The sequence below is a fragment of the Citrus clementina genome, unplaced genomic scaffold (genome assembly GCF_000493195.1).
Source record: "Citrus clementina cultivar Clemenules unplaced genomic scaffold, Citrus_clementina_v1.0 scaffold_7, whole genome shotgun sequence".
NCBI classification, from domain to species: domain Eukaryota; kingdom Viridiplantae; phylum Streptophyta; class Magnoliopsida; order Sapindales; family Rutaceae; genus Citrus; species Citrus x clementina.
Window position 1 is genome coordinate 16,177,437 of NW_006262075.1, and position 20,258 is coordinate 16,197,694.

General features: G+C 30.2%; 2 protein-coding genes across 2 annotated transcripts; one reads left to right on the plus strand and one right to left on the minus strand.

Moving 5' to 3' along the window:
• Nucleotides 1-8,070: 8,070 nt before the first annotated feature.
• LOC18037435 (B-box zinc finger protein 32) lies at nucleotides 8,071-9,379 on the plus strand. The gene has a single exon (XM_006427700.2). The coding sequence runs from the start codon at nucleotides 8,399-8,401 to the stop codon at nucleotides 9,128-9,130; it is 732 nt and encodes a 243-aa protein (XP_006427763.1). The 5' UTR covers nucleotides 8,071-8,398; the 3' UTR covers nucleotides 9,131-9,379.
• Nucleotides 9,380-13,855: 4,476 nt separating this feature from the next.
• LOC18037383 (beta-glucuronosyltransferase GlcAT14A) lies at nucleotides 13,856-16,501 on the minus strand. Its single transcript, XM_006427702.2, has 4 exons — nucleotides 15,953-16,501; nucleotides 15,447-15,522; nucleotides 15,132-15,247; nucleotides 13,856-14,451 (listed from the first exon to the last, which is right to left on the minus strand). Exons 1-4 carry the CDS (start codon nucleotides 16,488-16,490, stop codon nucleotides 13,889-13,891), a joined length of 1,293 nt encoding a protein of 430 aa, XP_006427765.1. The 5' UTR covers nucleotides 16,491-16,501; the 3' UTR covers nucleotides 13,856-13,888.
• Nucleotides 16,502-20,258: the final 3,757 nt, after the last annotated feature.

The window sequence follows — 20,258 nt, forward strand, 5'->3', positions numbered from 1 at the left end:
TAAATGCTGCCTTAAATTGCACATTGTGATCGTTTTCTTCAATTTACCTCTACACATTTTCTAAGGATCGATGGCCAAAATCTCTAACTCGCTTTCTATTAAGTTTTTAATCCCTTAACAGAAGGAATGATTTTCAGGATGACTAAATTCAAATGATGTGTCTCATTTGATATGAGGATGACATTGAAGATATTTGTAAATAGTCTTATTAATTATTGTCATGCATTAAAAAATAAATAAATTATTGTCATTTGCATTATAATTAAGGCAAAACAATGAGGTTTTGATATTTAACTCGAAGAAGTGCTAGCTCATGTGACATTTAAAAACCGTAGATCAATCTAATTTCAGCCCTTACAAGCACGGCACCAATGCTTGCATGGATGCCATTTTCAGTTTTCAACAATTTTACATCACCAACCATTTATTATTTGCATACATTATGCAATTAGTGGTTGAAAGCTTTAACCACTCAATTGTAACTTTTGTTCAAACATTTGTTTGACCTGCTCATTCCCGAACTATCACGTAATTTTAACTGCTGCGTGTTCCATTCTCAATCGTGGAATTTCTCTAAACCCTAATCCAACGGTAATTTCGGTACATGACAGGCAAGGGGGTTTGCGAGCCTCAATACAACATAGTTGTAGTTTAAAAGGCAGAGATAAGGTAAAATGACTCTAACACAGTGTATTTTATTCTGTAATCGATTGAGAGTGCGTTTGAGAGTGAGGTTGGGCAGCTGTATCTTAAAAGTTACAGCACTAAAGTGTTTGGTAAACACTAACTGCTGTAACTTGGAAGTTATGTTGATATGATTTTTCATTTGCATAATGGAAAATCTATTATATCTTTAATAATTTCATCAAAATTATTATTTAAAATTTATATTTACTATATATTACTAACTTTTATTTCATAGTTATATTTTTTTTTCCACAGCAGCTGTAACTTAAAAGTTACAGTACCTCAATCCCAAACGCACCCTGAATTTTTATTTTTTATCTTTTATCTTATCCATACTTTATTATGATTAGAGATTCCTGATTAAAAACTCACTCTATATATACACATAAACACACACACGCGTATGAAAATAGCTCATCTTGTGATCTAATTGTAGTTGTGTCTAAAATCATCATAAAACTTGCATTTAGTTTGTAATCACAAAGGAAAGTTGAAATAATGTATGAAATTACTCACTCAGCAAAATTATTCATTTTCGGAAACATCATAAATTAATATCTGCTGAATTACTATAGATGCAATTTTACACACTTTAACAAAAAAACACAAAAATATATTTATTACTTAATTTATTAGAATTATCATCAGTTATGATTGTGAAGCATGCATCCCTTTATTTTTGTGATTTTATCTTAACCGTTATTCTATTTAAATAAATTAATGAAAACAAGCAATACAGAGAAGGATTTTTTTTTTCCTGTTAATACGTTATATTACTTATCTAAAGCATTGTTTTATGAAAAAAATATTCTTTTTTTAAATGCTTATTATTTATTATAAATAGGTATATATACATCACCATCCTTTCACTAAAATAAAGCAAAAAGGCAGCAGCCCAGATCTTCAAATTAAACAATGGCTAATCTTCATATTCAACATTCCTTCCTATGCTTAGTTTGCATCATTTTGCTTTTGAAGTCAGATAAGAATTAAAACTCATCTCAATTAATTTATTATCAAATATTTTGGTATATATATATTATATATGCATGCTTCCATCTCCAGGTTTATCTTTTTGTTTTTATTTTTTTTTTCTTATACCAATTCTTCTTCTTTTTAATAAAAAAATAAACCTTTCATTAAAAGGGTCAAAACAACCAATAATACACTATCACAAAAATAAGAATATAAGGTCATAATATACTCAATTATAACACATAGGATAGCGTAAGATAAGACTCAAGCTCACTTCACTATAGATTTTTCCTTTTTAATAAAAAAGAAAAATAGTTTCACATGTTAGGTTGGCATTGAAGAAATTTTACGGGTTTGGCCCATGTTTCCTAACTTAGATTTGGAAAATGAAACCGCAATCCCATTGAAAAAGGAAAACACTGTTATAACCACATATCATAATCAAATTTACAAGATCTTACAGCAACAAAAAAGTAAAGAGATATCTATCAATTGGTCATTTATTTCTTTTCTTTTTTTAATTATGAGTAATGCTAAGATCACAATATTTGAATCTCAGTTTGTATCCCAACTAATTTATTGTTATTATAGTAGTAAATTTATCAGTTATGATATACATCATCCAATAAATAAATAAAACATGTAGTTGGGATATAAATTAGGATCTAAATGTTGGGATTCTTAGAATTGCTGTAAAAATGTACCTAACTTTTATTAGAAGTAGAGATTTTCTGTACCTAATAATTTGGGTGTTCAATGGTTCAAATTCATTGAATTTCATCAAATCAAATACTTATCCATCATCTATTGAATTTCATATTTTAGGATATAACCTGATCCAATCAAGATTGAAAATCCAATATAATCCAACAACTAAAAGCTAAATCCAACTCAATATCAATTCAATTAAAATAAAAATTTACAATCAATTATTCTTTAGAATTTCTAATTACTAACAATAAAAATCAATTGGATTGGATTGGATTGGATCGGATCTTGAACTCTGCTAATAAATAATAATAGACATGGCGATCTTTTACAAAGATTCTCACAAAATCTTTTCGCGGATTTACTTGCATATTTATCCTATTTTCTCAACGAGCATTGCAGAGAACATTTTTTAATAAATGGAAAGTGCTTTTATTATTATAAGGAAAGTGGTTGTAATATTCTTGTTTTAGAGAAAGAGGCTATAATATTCTTCTTTTAGAATCCTTATTTTTTTCAATATAGGAAGATATCATCATCAGCAGTGACCATTAATCCCAGAAGAAAAAGTAAAAAAATTGGTAGCAGCTCAGATCTTCAAACAATGGCTAATTATGCTCTCCTTAGACATTCCCTCTGGGGGCTATTTTTCATCATTTTCATTTTGATTAATTCAGGTAATCAACACTCATCACTCAATTTAATTTATTATTTAGTTTTTTTTTTATTATATCTCCCGATTTATTTGTCATCAAATATTTTTGGGTATGTGTATATTCTTGTTTAATACATATGCGTGAGCTTTTGGAGATTTGCTGTTCTTAAAATTTAGTTTTTTACTCAAAGCAAACTTCAATTATTTTAACTTTAAAAAAGAAAAATGAAACTTGCGATATCATGCCGTGTCTCTTTTTCATCATACATTGTCATTTTCTCTTCTTAATGTTTAGAAAATAGTATGATATCCAAATTTTTATTAAATGATTTTTTTAATTTCACATATTACATTTTGTTAAATGTAATTGTAAATGTAAAGCTGAATATTATTAAAGCTTCAATATTATTACTAGGACAACAATAAAATATAAGTCCAGAGAGCATCGACACACAAACGGAGATTTTTAAAATTTTTATCTTAAGTTATGTGGTATTCATTAGATGTCTTAATTTGATTACAACATTTATAAAATTCTTTAAGAGTGTACGTGTTTTCATAGCCGCAGGGCCGGCACCGGCGGCGGCGATAAACGTGTTGCCGAATTGCTTCGGAAGCTGTATCAGTGTTCAAGAATGCAACACAAATTGCATTGCGAAGAATTTTAAAAGTGGTGCCTGCCTCGGCCTCGGATCTGATTATGCCTGTTGTTGTCTTAATTAATTAGAAACTCAACCCTTAAGCAAAGTCTTGTATTTGCTTCCTCATTTTCTTTGTCACATATGAAATAAGATGGAAGCGAAAATTATTTTTACCTTCAACAATATGGTGCTTTGCTTCAATTCTTATCATAAAATTTTAAGAATTTAATTTGTTATTCTTATTTAATTACTTAGAACATCATAAGTTATTATATCACTATAAAATATCGCCAGTTATATTAGTGTGCTCCCAACTCATTATTACTTTATTGCGCACCATTTTTTACGCTATAAAATACGATCCCATTGAGAATTTTAAAAAAATAATAATAAAAGAGAGATTTATATTTTTATCTCGATCATTAGTTTTGATCTACATTCAATTGGCAAAACAATTTTAGGTGGTGTTTTTTTTTTTCTTTCACTAAACACTAAATAAATATGAATGAGATTTAATATTGAATAAAACAGATATGTATATTTAAAAATTTATTAAAAGTTTAGAACCTTTGAAATCAACATTGATAATGCAATTTGAAAATAACCGAATTTACCTTCAAATATTTTTTTTAAAAAAAAACTTAATCTTTATAATTAAAAAATCCATCTCTTCACTAATTAGTGGGTTTTTAATAACTCGATTAATCAGGATATAACATAAAAGTTATTTTCTTTTGGAAAAGAAAAAAATATATAAAGTCATACCAATACGTGGAAAATATTTGAAGATAAGAGATATTTTCATTTTTTTTTTTTTTGACAAGAAGATAAGAGATATATACACCAAAAGGGAAGAGAAAATAAAAACTCTTGTGGCTCCCATTGTTTCCTTGTTAATCATAAAAAACACCGAAAGCCCGCGCATTCCTCAAGATGTGGACCCACCGAAAACAATAAAATCATTCCCATCACGCGACCCTTGTGCAGCGACCTCCCACCGCCGGGTGCTGCGTGGTCTACAGTAAGCCGCCAACTCCAGCCTCCTTATGAGCGCCGCGTGTCGATCAGGCGTAGGTGCTGATAACTTTCCGCCTTTTGCTCTTTGCTTGTGTGGTGATTCCTCGTTAGAGTCATTGTGTGGCTCAGAATTAAAGCAATAGTTAAATCTGCCCGTGGATATTTCGCCACGTCACTGGCTTCTGTTTTGGCTGTTCCCACTGTAATGATGAGACTTGTTTTGCGCCTACGAAGGTTCTGAAATTCTGATTCTCTCTTGTCGGAACCTGGTTTTTGAATTTTAAAACCGAAACAAGACAAGTGTAAAATATATTTTGGAATTACTATAATGCCCTCTCCATCACTGTGCTTTTTTTTTTTAAATTGAATTACAACCACTAAGTGAGGAGGGTTTAGCTCCCCCAGTTATGGAATCAGATTTTCAAACCATTAATCATATAGTTGAAGAAAATATTAATAATTGAAAAAAAAATTATGTGGGTGGATGATGATGTTAAACTTTACGGAATGTAGTCTGTATTGACTTTGTTTTACTTTAAATTTATATAATTCAATAACATATGATTTCACATAACTAATTATTTCATACCAACAACCTGCTTAAAGAAAATTCTTTCTTCCTTTAGGTATAATCTTCTTTCGGTTTATTGAAATTATTTATTATAAATAAAAAAATATCTATATTTATAATAACATTTTAAATCTATAATTAAGAGAAATATAAAAAAAATTAAATGCTAAAGAAAGTTAAAAAAATGACAGTTCAATAATTATGATTAAAAAATCATATCATTCATTTTGGAGCATTAAGTATTAGAAATGAACCATTGGGCCTTTGATCTAATGGCTAAGACCTTGCACTCAAAACTGTGAGGGCAGCAGTTCGAGCCCCCGCGACGCATGTAGGGGCTTATTCATTTCCTTAATTATGATATATAATTATTTTGAAATGTGAGATAAGTAGACACCATGTAAAAATTTAGACAATGTTATATAAGAATTAATGTAAATCAGTCCCAGTAATTATATGATTATAAATATTAATTATAAATTTTATATAATAATACCCCCTGAATATTAGAGAAGATATTATAAATCTCATATAATGACACTCTTCGAATATTAGAGGGGATAAAAATTTAGACAGTGCTATATAAGAATTAATGTAAATTAATTTCAATAATTATCTGATTATAAATATCATATAATATAATTTATAATCTGAATATTAATGTCATGTAATTAAAAAAAAAAGTGTTAGAAATGAAAAATGTTCAAAACTGTAGAAATATTTTCTCTCATTTCTCTTTGGTTTTCTCAAGTCACTTCTCAATTCTAATGGCATCGGGGTAAATCGGGAAATATGATGTTCCCATGAAACAGTTGTCTTATGCCTAGGAGACCCTGTGACGACGCGGTTTTAAATTCGAAAGATAACGACGATGAGGTCAAATATCGCCACGTGTTGGTCTTCTGATGGTCTTATCAAATTCTTGGTGGAGAATTTGTATGAAATAAGTCATTCACATCACCCAGTTGCAGTTGGTGGAGGAGAAAGATATTTTGAAAGGATTAGGCGGATTAGCCACAAATTTATGATTGTTTAATACATGCCGCTCTAGTTCTAGATGTTCTACACTTGGACGCCTAACCTTCCTTCATTTGTACTCACGGTCATTATTTTATCCTTTTTGTCATTACAACCCCTCATATTTAAGTATTTACATTATGTGAAACCTAAATGAATGGACAAGTGGTGATATTTGGATTAAAAATTGCGAAACGTTTGGATAAATTCCTCATACCACACTTATTATGAGTGAATTAATGAAAGTATCGGTTGAATAAAAATATAACATTAGTTTATATAAATTATATAGTAAGTATAAAAAGTTTTGTATTTCTAACATTATTCATAAATTATAATACTATCGAATCTAGACAATATTTTATTTGATATGATAAATATCTGTTTAGTTTATATATTTTAACTTAAGTATCTGTTTAGTTTTTATATTTTATAAAAATACTCAAAACACATTTGTAGTTAAATATATTACATTCATTTTCCTTACTTTTTTTCCTTTTGACAATAATACTCTTGCAATAGGGTCCAACTATGTTTGCAACTGTGATACCATACCACTATTGCAACATAGTTTTGCCCCATACAATAATATTATTGGCATTCATTAATTTATATATAAAAATCCAATTAGCAAATTAACCAATAAATATCAATACAAAAGAACTAATATTTTTTAATACTTGTGCAATAATCTGGTTAATAATTTATTTATAAATTAATTAATATTAGCTAACTTAAGATAGTGTTTAATATCCTTGCAACAATTTTACTAGTAGTTATTTTATAAAAATTTAATTTATAAAATTAATACTAAAAATAAAATAATAAAATAAAAACTTATGAAAATTTTTATGTTACTTTTAGACTAAGTTGATAATTAGCATTTTTTTCCTTTTATTAATATACTCAAGAAGGCAAGAATATTATTACAAAGGTATTATTATAAAATAAAAGACAAAGTACGGATAAGAATATAATATATTTAACAATAAGAGTTGTATACTTAACAATAAGCGTGTCTTGAGGTATTGTTTTTAAAAATATATGGGCTAAAAGATACTTCAATTAAAATATAAAAACTAAATGAATAATTATATTGATTTGAAAAAGAAAACTTGTATCTTTATTTTTCTTTTTATTGATAAGCTGACCATAAAAATATTACGTATGTTAAATATTGAATACCTAAATTCTTCACCATAGAATGGAAAGCAGTGAAGTAACCAAACTTTTTATTGATAAGCCGACCATAAAATAAAAAATTTATTAATGAAATAACCAAAGTTTTACTATGTTGAACAAAAGAGTTTAAAAAACTCCCACGCTCACAATACTATGACTTTTCATAGTTTTACCTTTTTAAGTAAAAAAAAAACAGCTCCCTAAAATCCATTAATTTAATTAGGCAACCTAATACATAAGCAAAAACTCTAATATACTATTGCCTAACCACAAAATTAATATTTAATTGAAGATTTTTTAATCACAGTATTAATATTTAATAGAAGATCTTTCCTCATTACTTTATTTTTTTTATTTATTCAACTTCTTTCGGTAGTGGGGGTCATTCAGGTCAATGTTTATTTATTTATTTATTTTCAAAGCCAAAGAAAATATCTAAAACCCTTGGGCACCAAATGTATAAATACACAAAAGAGAAGGGACTACGCATGCAAAAATAAATCTGGACAACAAAAACGTTTGAGTAGTTCGAGGTAAACGAGGATTATGTGGACAGGCGAAGTGCATGAGAAAAAGAGGCTGAGCTAGCCAGAAGTATATTAAATCACACAACTTGCACAAAATATCTATATTTATTTATATTTTCATTTACTTTGCAAATAAGTCCCTCTCTTAAAGTTCTCATCAACCACAAAATAGAAACCACGTAGCCTCAGCCCACCAACACCAACACCGCCTTCATTTCATTTTCTCTCCTTTTATTTCTCCTCAAATCTCTCTTCCTCAATCTTTTCCTCACATTCTATTGATTCTCTAAAACCACAAAGATTCTTACGGCCTCCCTTTGATCTCTCTCAACCCAAAGGCAAATAACACATACGATTTTCTTGATTTATTTGAATCTCATCTCGTGAAAATCAATTATAATTTTAAATATTGTATAATATGAAACGAGCTTGCGAGCTTTGCAGCCAAGAAGCGGCCCTCCACTGCGCTTCCGACGAAGCCTTCCTTTGTTTCGACTGCGACGATAGGGTTCATAAGGCCAACTTTCTCGTGGCTCGTCACGTTCGTCAAACTCTGTGCTCTCAGTGCAAATCTTTGACCGGAAAGTTCATCTCCGGTGAACGTTCATCGTCATCGCTGGTACCCATTTGCCCGTCTTGTTGTTCTTCTACTACTTCGACGTCGTCTGATTGTATTTCTTCAACTGAAAGCTCCGCTGCGGAGAAAATGGGCAGAGAACGTAAAAGGGTTCGTGCATGTTCGAGTTCTGTGTCGGATATTTCCGGCGAAAAGGCGGCGGCTGTGACGGATTCCAAGGCGGAGGGTATTTTTGCGATTTGGTGTAGGAGGCTGGGGCTGAATGGTAATAATAGTAATTGTAATTCGGTTGTTGTTGTCTCTTTGGCGAGTCGGGCGCTGGGGTTGTGTTTGGAAAGGACGACGGCGTTGCCCTTACGGGCTTGCTTGGCGGCGTCGTTTTGGTTTGGTCTGAGAATGTGCGGGGACAAAACGGTCGCCACGTGGCCGAATCTGAGAAGGCTTGAGGCGATATCAGGAGTGCCGGCGAAGTTGATCGTGGCCGTTGAGGGGAAGATCGCGCGTGTGATGGCGGTGAGAAGGAGAAGACCCAGGCAGGTCTTGGAGGAAGGATGGGCTGAGTGCAACGTATGAGTGGCACGTGCGAGTTGATGAGTTTTATAGCAATCTGAAATTAGGGCAAGGTGATTTTTGAAAGTTTTATGTTTATTTTATTTGTTTTTGTTCGTTTTAAAATTCGATGGCTTCAGTGGATCTGGAAATTGGAAGAGTCATTGCTGATTAAAAAAAAAAAAAGAGGGGGTGGTGGGGGGGAGGGAATTGAACATATACTGACTGATGTACTAGATTTTAATAAATTATGGTGATAGATTCATTTATTGATCTTAAATGTTTGATTTATGTGTTTGTAGATTCTTTATGGAATTGACATATCTGAAAAATGATCAAGAAGATATGAATTACACTAATAACTTTCTAAGATTATTTGCAAGAACAGTTTTGAAGAAGTTTTGACAAAAATACATTTGTTTTAGATTTCTTGTGCTTTGTATTTCTTGTTCTCAAAAATGAAAGAGTGTCATCAAATTATATATCAAAGTGGATGACGATATCAATGTTTAAACGTATTAACCAAAAAAAAAATTAATTAATTATTTTTTAAGTAATTGTTTTCAGTTGCTCACCTTTTAAGTGGGAATTAAAAAATTAATTTAAATTTCATCTATCTCCTGCGTAAGAAATTATATATATATTTTTAAAATCAATTGTTATAATCGAGTTGTCATCTGGGACAAAGAAATTTTTTTCCCCCAATTTTGATGATAAAATATTGAGATTTTAAAGGAACCTTCTTGGGGAAGAAATGGGTTTAAAAAAAAATTAATTAATTAAAAAAAAAAAACACAACGCAAGCTACTTCTGTAGCATACTTTTTTAATTTCTCTTTTTAAATTCTATCAACCTCCTTAACGAAAGGTTAATAATTTGGCTTTCTGTTTTTTTTTTTTTTTTTTTGGTTCAATTGCTTTAAAAAAAAATAATCTCACACAGTAATGCAAGTTAAAAATCATATTATCATGAGTTAATTGCATTTTTCAACGTCATTATGTAAATTTAAAAATCACAATCGATATTTGATGTTTTATATATATATATATATATATATAAATATTTCAGTCCGAAATTTTAAAATACGAAAAAATATAAGAAAATTTTAAAATCACATGACTTTAAAACTTAAAATCGTAAGCCTTTAAAGTCATGCGATTTTAAAGCTTTCTCAAATTTTTCTGCACAATTCCTGATTAGAAAAATATATATATATATATATATATATATATATATATATATTCAATTTTTAATTATCAATGATAATACACATTATAATAAGTTTTACATATCGTCACATATGAATATATGATCCTTCATTGCCAACACAAAGTTTAATATTCAAAATTCAAATAAATAATTCGTTGCTAGCTACTGCCCCATCTCATCTGGGAACCTAGCTAGGTTTCCTTGTTAAATAACAAAATAGCTGATCTGCTCACACGTCCCCATTAGCCATTGCATGAAACATGTTCATCCATCATCGTCTTTCAAATTGATTGTGATTTTAAAATCGGAGGACTTTGTTTTTATATCATAAAACGAGCTGAATCCAGATAGAGCATCGTGTGACAATGCGACTGGTACGTGCTCATTTAAATTAATGAGAAATTTACAAAGGTTGCAACAAACAAACGCAAGATATGAATCCACAACTTGCGTTCTAAATCACAGAATATTAATATATTATATTCAAGGGCTTGATATTTTAACCACAGTTTTGATTAAGACAATGCACCATCCGATATAATTGACCAATCTGTGACAATGAATGGAGTTTCAGAAACTATGCATGTCTCCAGAAACAACACAAACTCTTTTTTTTTGGCCATTGTACATGCGTCAGCTATTAATATATAATATAGAGCCTGCAGGGATGGCCTAGACAAAATCAACCAGTATCAAAACAATTATTAAAGAAAAGCAGGATGATTACTGAGGTTGATATTAAAAATAATGTGAGGATCAAAGGTGCTGCTGCTGTGATTTGAGAGCATGGTGGGTGGGGAAAAGTTGCTTGTGGTTGCAGTTTAAAGCAGCTTGAAGAATCAAATGGAGAGAGAAATAATAGAGAAAGTAGGGTTAGAATGATTGGCCGATCTTTGATTTTTTTTAGTTTAAAAAACTTAGTTTACTTTAGGAAAATTGTCAATTTTCTTCGTATTTAAATAAATATATACTTTTTATTCTCTATTCTTTTTTATAATAGTCAACAACTTCTTTGATATTATAATTTCATAATATTATTCTTATTTTTAATGTATTTTTATTTATATCTATTAAAGAAAATCTTTATAAAATAACCAAAAGTATAAGAATCTTATTATTAATTTTTTATTCATCGAAATATATATTTTTTATTTTTAGTATTTGAATTTTTTTAGTTTAATTTCTATATATATAATTTATTTAATTTACAATGAATATTAATAAATATGTATTTGAAAATAAAAATTATACTGTCGATGGGAGTTTTTACCTATTATAAAAATAATAGGAAGACAAATGGTATATATTAATTTCAATAAGAAAAATTAATAATCTCTCTTTATTTTAGAGTGATGATACAACCACAAATTTTTGTACAAACTTATCTTGTACAAACTGATGTGACATTAATTCATTGGTTGAATGAAAATATAAAATAATAGAAATAAACCATGTGGGCTAAGAGATATTTAATTCAACCAATGAATTAACGCCACATCAGTTTGTACAAAATAAATTTATATAAGAGTTTGTGACTATATCATTACTCTTTATTTTATTCAAACCATAAGTTTCCCTTAAATTATTTTCATAATTGTTGGCTACAACATTGAGATTTTCTTTTTTTTTTTAAGGTTGCTATGTGTGAGATGGGTTGTTTTAACCGTAAATTTATTTCCTTTTTTTTTTTTTGAGGAGAAATTTATTTCCTATTTGAAAACACATTGAATCATGATTAATTTTGGTGGGTTGTAGGGCTGCTACACCACAAAAAAGATGTTTTTGGTTTTAAGGTGATATAGCAGCTAAGGCAGGGCCCTTCTTCATTTATGATTTATATCTTTAGTTGGTTAGAAATTTGATCCATAATCAATCTTGCAAAGTTTGCAAATATTGGAAATCCAAGCCTAAATAATATAAAAAAAGAACAAAAAATGTTCTGGACGTCATGATATCATTCTCTACCTTTAAAACCCAAGGGCAATAGAGTTTCATATTCTCACGCATGCTTGTTGGCAAATGATTACCAGTCACCAGGTTTGATAGTAATATTGTGCGAACTTTAGTAGAAAGTGAATAACATCATATTGAATTAAGGATGAAACGTCAAAAGTTATTAAAATCGAACCTATCTGGTGGTGTAGGATGAGACACGTGATCTCAAGAGTGTGTTATTTAAGAAGGTTGATTTTAATAATAAAAGTTATGGTGCTAGAATCCCACAATCGTGTGGTAAGAAAATATTGGCACAATATATATTTAGAGGTCATTCTCAAATAAAATGATATCAATCCTTCGAGTTGATTAAAGATAAGTCATGTTGCGTCGATTTATAAGACAAAGAAAAAAAAAACATTCATATTAGACACGAAATTCTGTGTATTGAAATTGGTAATTTCACGTCAAATATCATTTTTGAGTATAGATTGTTCTTTGACAACAAGCAAACCAGGCACAACATCATGACCCTTGATTTCATCCACTGCTTGATGATCGATCCAAATGCTCTTGAAGCGTTGTAGAATTCAAATGAGACGGTTCCCGCCAAAAATAATTCATTGAGGCATTTCGTCGAACATTAAGGCAAAACTATCAAACACCTTCATATTTTAACTTTATATCAATGATTTCTTCTCCGTGGCCTCTGTTGCGACAGAGATTGTGATGTCTTCTTGAACTATAGATTGTATAGGCTTTTGGCTTGTGATGTCTCTGATGTAGAAATCGATTCTATAGACTTATGACAGCCAATACATATGCACGGCCAAGCTGCTTAGATATTTCCTAACAATGTCAACAGCTACGTAGGAATAAACCAAGCCAATAGCAAAGAGCTGAAGAAGAATGAAGATAACGACTAGACCAATTATTGATGTTGGAGCCAAGGATGGTCCATTTTCTGGCAATAGGATCTTGAGAATGTTTGAATTAGATTCACTTCCAAACGCGCAACATCCAGAAACTGCAGCTGAATAGAAAGTAACAAAAATTACGGAGTAACACATTAGAAGGCCTTGTCATCTTCCCAGCAGCGTGTGAGGCTAGCTAGAGTTGCCTCTGTTTCAGGTAGTATCCCATTTCCAAAAATGGCAGCTACTATTACTAAGAAAACCTAGCCGATTTTGAAGATTCTAAGAAATTAATAGTCATCTGGAGGATCATTCTTAAAGAGACCTGCATTAATACAAACAACTACAAGGAAAGCGCAGCCTGAGCTAAGATTTACAAATATCTTGTTCCAAGCTTGAGGCCTATTACCATTCCGTACGCTAGTGCCATTAGCTAATTAAATCTTTAATTTTCACCCTCCAGTATGTGCTCTTGGCACAAGCTTGACACAAGTTTTGCACAAACTTGGCACAAGATTTTTTTTTTTTTTTTTTTTGTAGCGTCATTCTTGGCACAAGCTTTTATTCCAAAACTGTGAATTTACGAATGACTTGGAGATATAGAAGAACAAGATTTACTTCTCTCTCAAAAATTGTAAACTATATATCAAAGACGTGTATGCTACACAATTACAAATCAAAATTAATTGCAAATTAGTACTGATCCGGTGATCCCTTTCAGTTTTCAATTATATACTTGTTCTTGGCATTGATTAATTTTCCCTCTTCCATCACTCACAAGCTCAGAAAGCAAAGCCCTTAGCTTCATGCCATAAACCCCTGGCTTGACAGCATCAATATTATTTCCCGAAGCAGAACACAACTCTTCCCCATTCTTTAAACTCTCTACATTCTTCTTCTTTCCTCGGATGGAGCACCAATTTCCCGGTACCACTCCGTTACCAGAGCGATTTAGAACACGGTCATCGATCTTTTCTAGCACAGGATCGTCTTCTTCGAATGGTCTCGCAAATATCGTCGTCTTGTTGCTAGTTACCATTTCTACGTAGTCCGGCAACGTCAGTGTCCGGGGTCCTACATGTGCGGGGCTTTCCCATTTCATGAAGCTGAGATCAGTGTTTATTGTGGAGTTTTGGAACTGAGGAGAGTTGCATATGATTGTGTGGAAGTATGATTCTAGAGGGTATGGTACATTTGTCAAGTACATTAGAAGCTTTCTTGGGAAGTTGTCCCATCCTTGTACACAATACACCATGAAAGATCTTGAAAGAATCATCCATTGTGAGCCTTTTTGACAAACATTCAAGAATGTGAAATGAAATATTAGAAACATTAAAAAAAAATGAAAAATAAAACGCATACAAAGTGATGTCGAAAAAAATATTACTCAGATCCTAAATTCACCAAAAGAAATACAAGTTGGAGTAGATTTTCGAGTTATATTTGGTCGACCTTCAGTTGTACTATAAACATATGTATGTAGATTCTCAATAAACCTTAAATTGTAATATATATGTAGATGGTAATTATTCAACCAAATTAAGAAAAAAAATGAGTAACTAGATAACATGATGAATTTTGCATGATCCAGTATCTATTAATGCTCTTGGTGATGTGATTCATTCTATTTAATTTATGAGTAATGTTAAAGCCACAAGTTTTTGGACAATAAATCAAGGTTTATTAACCAATTTGAAATTTAAAACTTAGTAGCACTAATTTTCTTTTAAAATCTGTTGTATATATGATTTTTCAAATAAAACTAAAAAAATCTCAAAGAATTTTGTCAGAAAGTTTTCTCCTTCAGAAGTTACGTTATATAATTTGTTATATCTCTCTAAGCTTAAGGGTGGTTGGGTACCTAATGAATGAAACATGCAATCTAAGCGATAATACCCCCAACCTGAAGGGAGGTAAATGATTAATTAACCTAATAATAAAAATTAAAAAATTGAAAGGGAACTGACCTCCAAAGATCTTGAAGGCATCTGGGTTTGTTCGAGTTTCTACTGCATATAAAATTGGAGTGGCCTTTTTATAATACAAATTTGGGTCTATAACTATTCTGTTAATCATTAGCCTCCTGCAACAGACCAGATTCTATCTCAAATTGGAAGAAAAAGATGATAAAATTTCTAATCAAGAATATAGAATTTGAAATACCATTTAATTTATTTTGCTTTGTACAATCCAGTGCTTTTAGAGCAACAATTGAACACCATAAACCTTGCATTTAGTGACGAAAAAAATAAGTATTATAGTTTATAATTTAGTTTGCTTACTCCTTCCACCCAGTGTTAGTAGCAAAATCAATAAAGTTGAGATCCCTTGGCAAGAAAGTGAAAGCATGAAGAACATCTGCAAATTGACAACCAAAAGTAACTTGTCTAATGTATATAAATTAACTTAATTAGATTAGTCAAATAACTTGACAATACATCAAATTATTTATCCCACAAGCTATCATTATAGATAATTGAAGGCAGAACATCTAAATGATGTAACATTTAGATTTAGATCCAATGCTTCTTTATAATCTTCTATCATACATACTTATATAACAATATATAGTTAAGATTTAATAAATTTTACATTCTTATCCAAAATCTACCAATTGTATTTTTCTAAAAAAATTAATAAAAAGCTCAGGCCAACATTTAAGAATTAAATCTCACCAAAGCACCTGTTGAGAAATTGAAGCATAATTTATAAAAAGATCAAGCACTATTCATTTGAAAATTATAAATGGATCAAACAATGAATGAAACTAAAGTAGATCAAAACTTACCATCTTGGCTCATAAGTGGATAATCTGAAGGGCTTAAAGGGATGAACCAATCCCAATTTGTACTAATTTTGAGAAGCAAAGCAGCAGCATGAAGTGTGGCAGCAAGTGCTGAGACTCCCATTTTATCAATGGCATAACTTGCTCCCACAACATCAACATTCCCAAAGGCTTTAAACACAGTTTCAGATTGAACCTTCAGAGCCAACTCTGCCCTTTCAGATTCCGGCGCGTCGGCATCAAGCTGTAGCAAGTACTGGTTTCTTGGATGATAGATTGCCTTCAATAGCCTCAACATTTTCTTGCTGTCACCATTGGTGCCACAAATCCAATACGCTAAAATAGGAGGATAGTCAACACCTTTTGATACGTTTCTTCTTGGTACTTGATTATGGGATTTCAATTTAATCCCAGAAGCAGAAAATTGATCGACTTGAACGTTTGATCTTGATAAAGTTGCCAACAAAATTATACTTGAAATGAAAGCTAGAATCCATAGTTGATGACCAGAAACCTTGTAAGAAATTTTGGACATCTTCATAATTTTGATCAATTTGGTTCCAATGATTTTTTTTTTTTAAAAATAAAAAATTGAATATAATGTAATAGTTGTTAACTACCAAACTATGCTTTTGAGAAAACTTCAAATGAAAGGGAAAAGAAATAATTGCAATCAGGAGAGGGAGAGTTTTCAAATCAAGAATTCAACAAAAGCAAGCAAGAGAAATTGTATTCATGATGACAAATGGCACTTTGATTGAGACATTGTTAGGAGCTGCCTCTTTTCGAATGGTTTGTGATGTTTGTTCATTACTTCTCTTTCTTTTTCTAGATTCATTTATTATACTTTTTTTTTTCTTCCTCCATGCATTGGGGTAATAGGTGGACTTTTCATGATCGGCTATAATGACTTCTTAAATTTCTTTTTTCTTAATTGAAAATATGTAAATATTTTTTTTCTATGAATTATGTTATGGTAATGCTGGAGTAAGAGGATTTTGTTAAACATATATTTTTTTCTTTTATATAAGTATATATAAACAACCATCACCTGACAATTAGCTTGGAATGAAAATTTTGAAATAAAATTACAACGATCAATAAAATGAAAGATATGGTGATAAATAATACATATTATATATAGTAATTGTCAGTGGCGAGATTCAAAATTTTATTCCAGATTAAATTAGAATAATTCAATAAAAGAATCTTTTTAGGGATAAATACAGTTTTTTTTATTTTATTAAATATCATTAAAAAAAATTTGTTAATGATCAGTAACAAAAAATATTTTCTTATTAGTGACTGTATTCTAAAAATTATATGGGCCATATGAAATTTTTCAAGGGCCAGCTTAGGCAAATGAATTGTTTTTAGGAGTGGAATATTGCTGCTGCACTATTTTTGTAAAATTCATCCCACTTTTAAAACATTATTATTATAAGTTCTCATTATTTTTAAGATATGCAAATCAGTAAAATGTTTCGATGGTTAATCAATTGAATCTTTTTTATAATTTTTTAATATAAGCATTTTTTTATCATTAAGGTTGCTTTAAAATAAGTTTATATGATTATTTTATACTAATAATATAAAGTGAGTAAATTATACCAGAAACATGAGTTATTATATCTAATATTTTTAGTATTTATTTTATTCAATTAAATCCCCAAACTTATTTGTGTTTTTAAAAGACAATGTAAACTTATCATAATTATTTCCTGAGGGAGGTGGGTTTATAAAAGTTAAGTGACAAAAATATCATCGTCCTTTTTTTAAGATCAAGAGCTGACAGCATTTTTTCCTTTGGAATTTCTTTCAAGAATAGTACGTCTTTATTCAAACTATTAATTCATGTATCTTATAAGTCACGTATAAAAAATAAATAAATAAAAACAAAAACTCTCTTTATTTATAGATTTTAATTGATGTGTGATTTCCATTCATGCCATTGTCGAAGAAAGATTCTCTATTAAGAAGAGTTTTGATTTTTTTTAATCAAAATTTGGATTAATTAAATTTATTTCAATTAAATTTTTGTCCTACTATATAAGCCTTTGTCAAGGCCGGCCTAGCAAGGGCTGGCCTTGGGCCGTGCTTGGCAAACGGCCCTTTTCTTTATTTTAATTGGGCCAAGGGGCCTGTAGCTATTATTGTTCCTCACCGTTATCGTCACTACGCAACGGTGCAATTTAACCACTACCCCATTTCATTTTTTATTACAAAATATAACCAAAAATTCAAATAGCTTATTAGAACTTAATCATCTAAAAAAAAATTAATATAAAATATAATAAACTAAAAAATAAACAAATTTCAATATTTTCCATCAATTTATTTAGAAATATACTCATTGAATTGATGTTTATTTTATAAATACCGGTCATTAGGCAGATTTGTAGGGAGATATTTTTTTATTATAAAATCTTTACTGACTTTTGACTTTTTTGAGCCTGCTTGGTGGCAGTCCATTTGATTCAAGTCTATTTTCTACTAAAGCTTCAGAATTTATATTTGCTTTTTATTCCATCAGCAATTATAAAACTCGAAGTTCAAGCTTTATAATATAGGGTGGGGGGGTTCTGTATGCTCTTTCATATAATTTTAGTTACGGTTAGTTGAAACAAACAAGTGTTTGATGAAAGTATAAAGGTGTTCGATGAAATGTCTCTTACAGTAGTACTTAGCTGCAAGTTGCAAACGTCCGTTCCCATTTACGCCCTTTTTCCTCTCCCCTACCACTTGCTTGATAGCAAGGCCGGCTTCTGACATTACTGATCCCTTCACTTCATTTTTACCATTATTTTCTGGCGGCTTTGGAAAAACTATATATTTTCGTTTGCTTATTTATTCTTAGCACTTGCTTGTCTCCTTGGTCCTTGCATTAACGATCTAAAAACACACTTCAATGAGGATGATCACACTTCTCTTGGCAATTATCGTATTGTTACCACAGACCAAGATACTCTTCTAGCCCTTAAAATCACACATAACACATTATTCAAGCAATTTCTTGGCCAGAAATTGGAACATAAGTAATTTTACAGTAATTTAACACTTGCCGCTCCTTTCGGTTATTACTCTCTTATAATAATATTTCTTCTTTTAGGACATTAATAAAAAAAAATTAAACTACCAGTTTAACCCTAAAAATAAAATAAAAACAAAAAGAAGATATTAATTTTTGTGTAAGCTCATGTATGTCCAAAAAAATTATTACTGTAAAAAAAACCAATTTTTTGGATATTAATAAAAAATTAATATTAACTCCTCATTAAGGTGTTCCACAAATATTAATATATATTCTTTTTGTTTCTATTTTATTTTTTGAGATTAACTTAACAATTTATTTTTTTATTAATGTCCAAAAAAATAAACATTATTGTAAAATAATAATATTGTAAAAGTAAGCAAAAAAAACAAAAACAAAAAGTAACGGCAGGAGTGTCAATAATTTAATGGTAGAGATGTTTTAGAGTATTTTAAAAAATACAAGAATTAAACGAGTACTATTCTCAAAATATAAGGACTAAACGAGCTTTTATCCCTTATAACAAAATGAAAATGGTGCTTTTTTAAGAGTTTGATAAAATTTACAAAGAAGTACAAATATTTATATTTGCAAATGAGTAATGCTAGGCATCCAATATCCAAGTCCTAATTTAAGTTCTATCTAATATGGCATTCAATCATTGAATGATGGTTAAGTAATTTTACAAACTATGAAATCTATCATCCAATATAAAAGTGATAAAAGGTATTGGAACTCAAGTTAGAACTAAAATATTGAGATCCCTAACATTATTACTTGAAAGTGCGTATCATAAAATGATGATATAAAGATAGAGAACTTAGAGAAAAATAAAGATGTGCAAGAATTGGAAAAGAGTCTATTATGAATTTTTGATAATGCCTGTGCTAGCGCCATGCGCATGCATGCATGCTGCCGGGTGTGTTCGAAGAGTTTTGGTGTCATGTTATTATGTAGCGGCTTTCATTGCGTACTTGTTTGCTTCTGTAGATATATATAGCAGCAAACTTAATTAGGTCTCAAAAGCAAAGGAAAAGAGAAAAAATAATTAGTAGTAATGGGTCCGAATCAGAAAGGGCACCAAAACCAGGATTCTGATTGCCAAGAAACAGCTAGAAAGAATCTTTTACGGAGTGATGAGCTTTACCAGGTAATTAATTAATTATTTTTGTATGCCATAAAAAATTTGATAAATATTTTTTTTCCACTTGCACTTGCAGCATATACTTGAAACTAGTGTATATCCAAGAGAGCCTGAATGCTTGAAGGAGCTCCGCG

What these genes read in the sequence shown, in the direction of transcription:
- LOC18037435 (XM_006427700.2), top strand. Translation starts at nt 8,399, where the DNA reads ATGAAACGAGCTTGCGAGCTTTGCAGCCAAGAAGCGGCCCTCCACTGC.
- LOC18037383 (XM_006427702.2), bottom strand. Translation starts at nt 16,490, where the DNA reads ATGAAGATGTCCAAAATTTCTTACAAGGTTTCTGGTCATCAACTATGG. An exon ending in TCCACTTATGAGCCAAGATG is followed by an intron (nt 15,523 to 15,952) that starts GTAAGTTTTGAT and finishes GTCAATTTGCAG; the next exon opens with ATGTTCTTCATGCTTTCACT. An exon ending in TGCCTTCAAGATCTTTGGAG is followed by an intron (nt 14,452 to 15,131) that starts GTCAGTTCCCTT and finishes TTTGTCAAAAAG; the next exon opens with GCTCACAATGGATGATTCTT.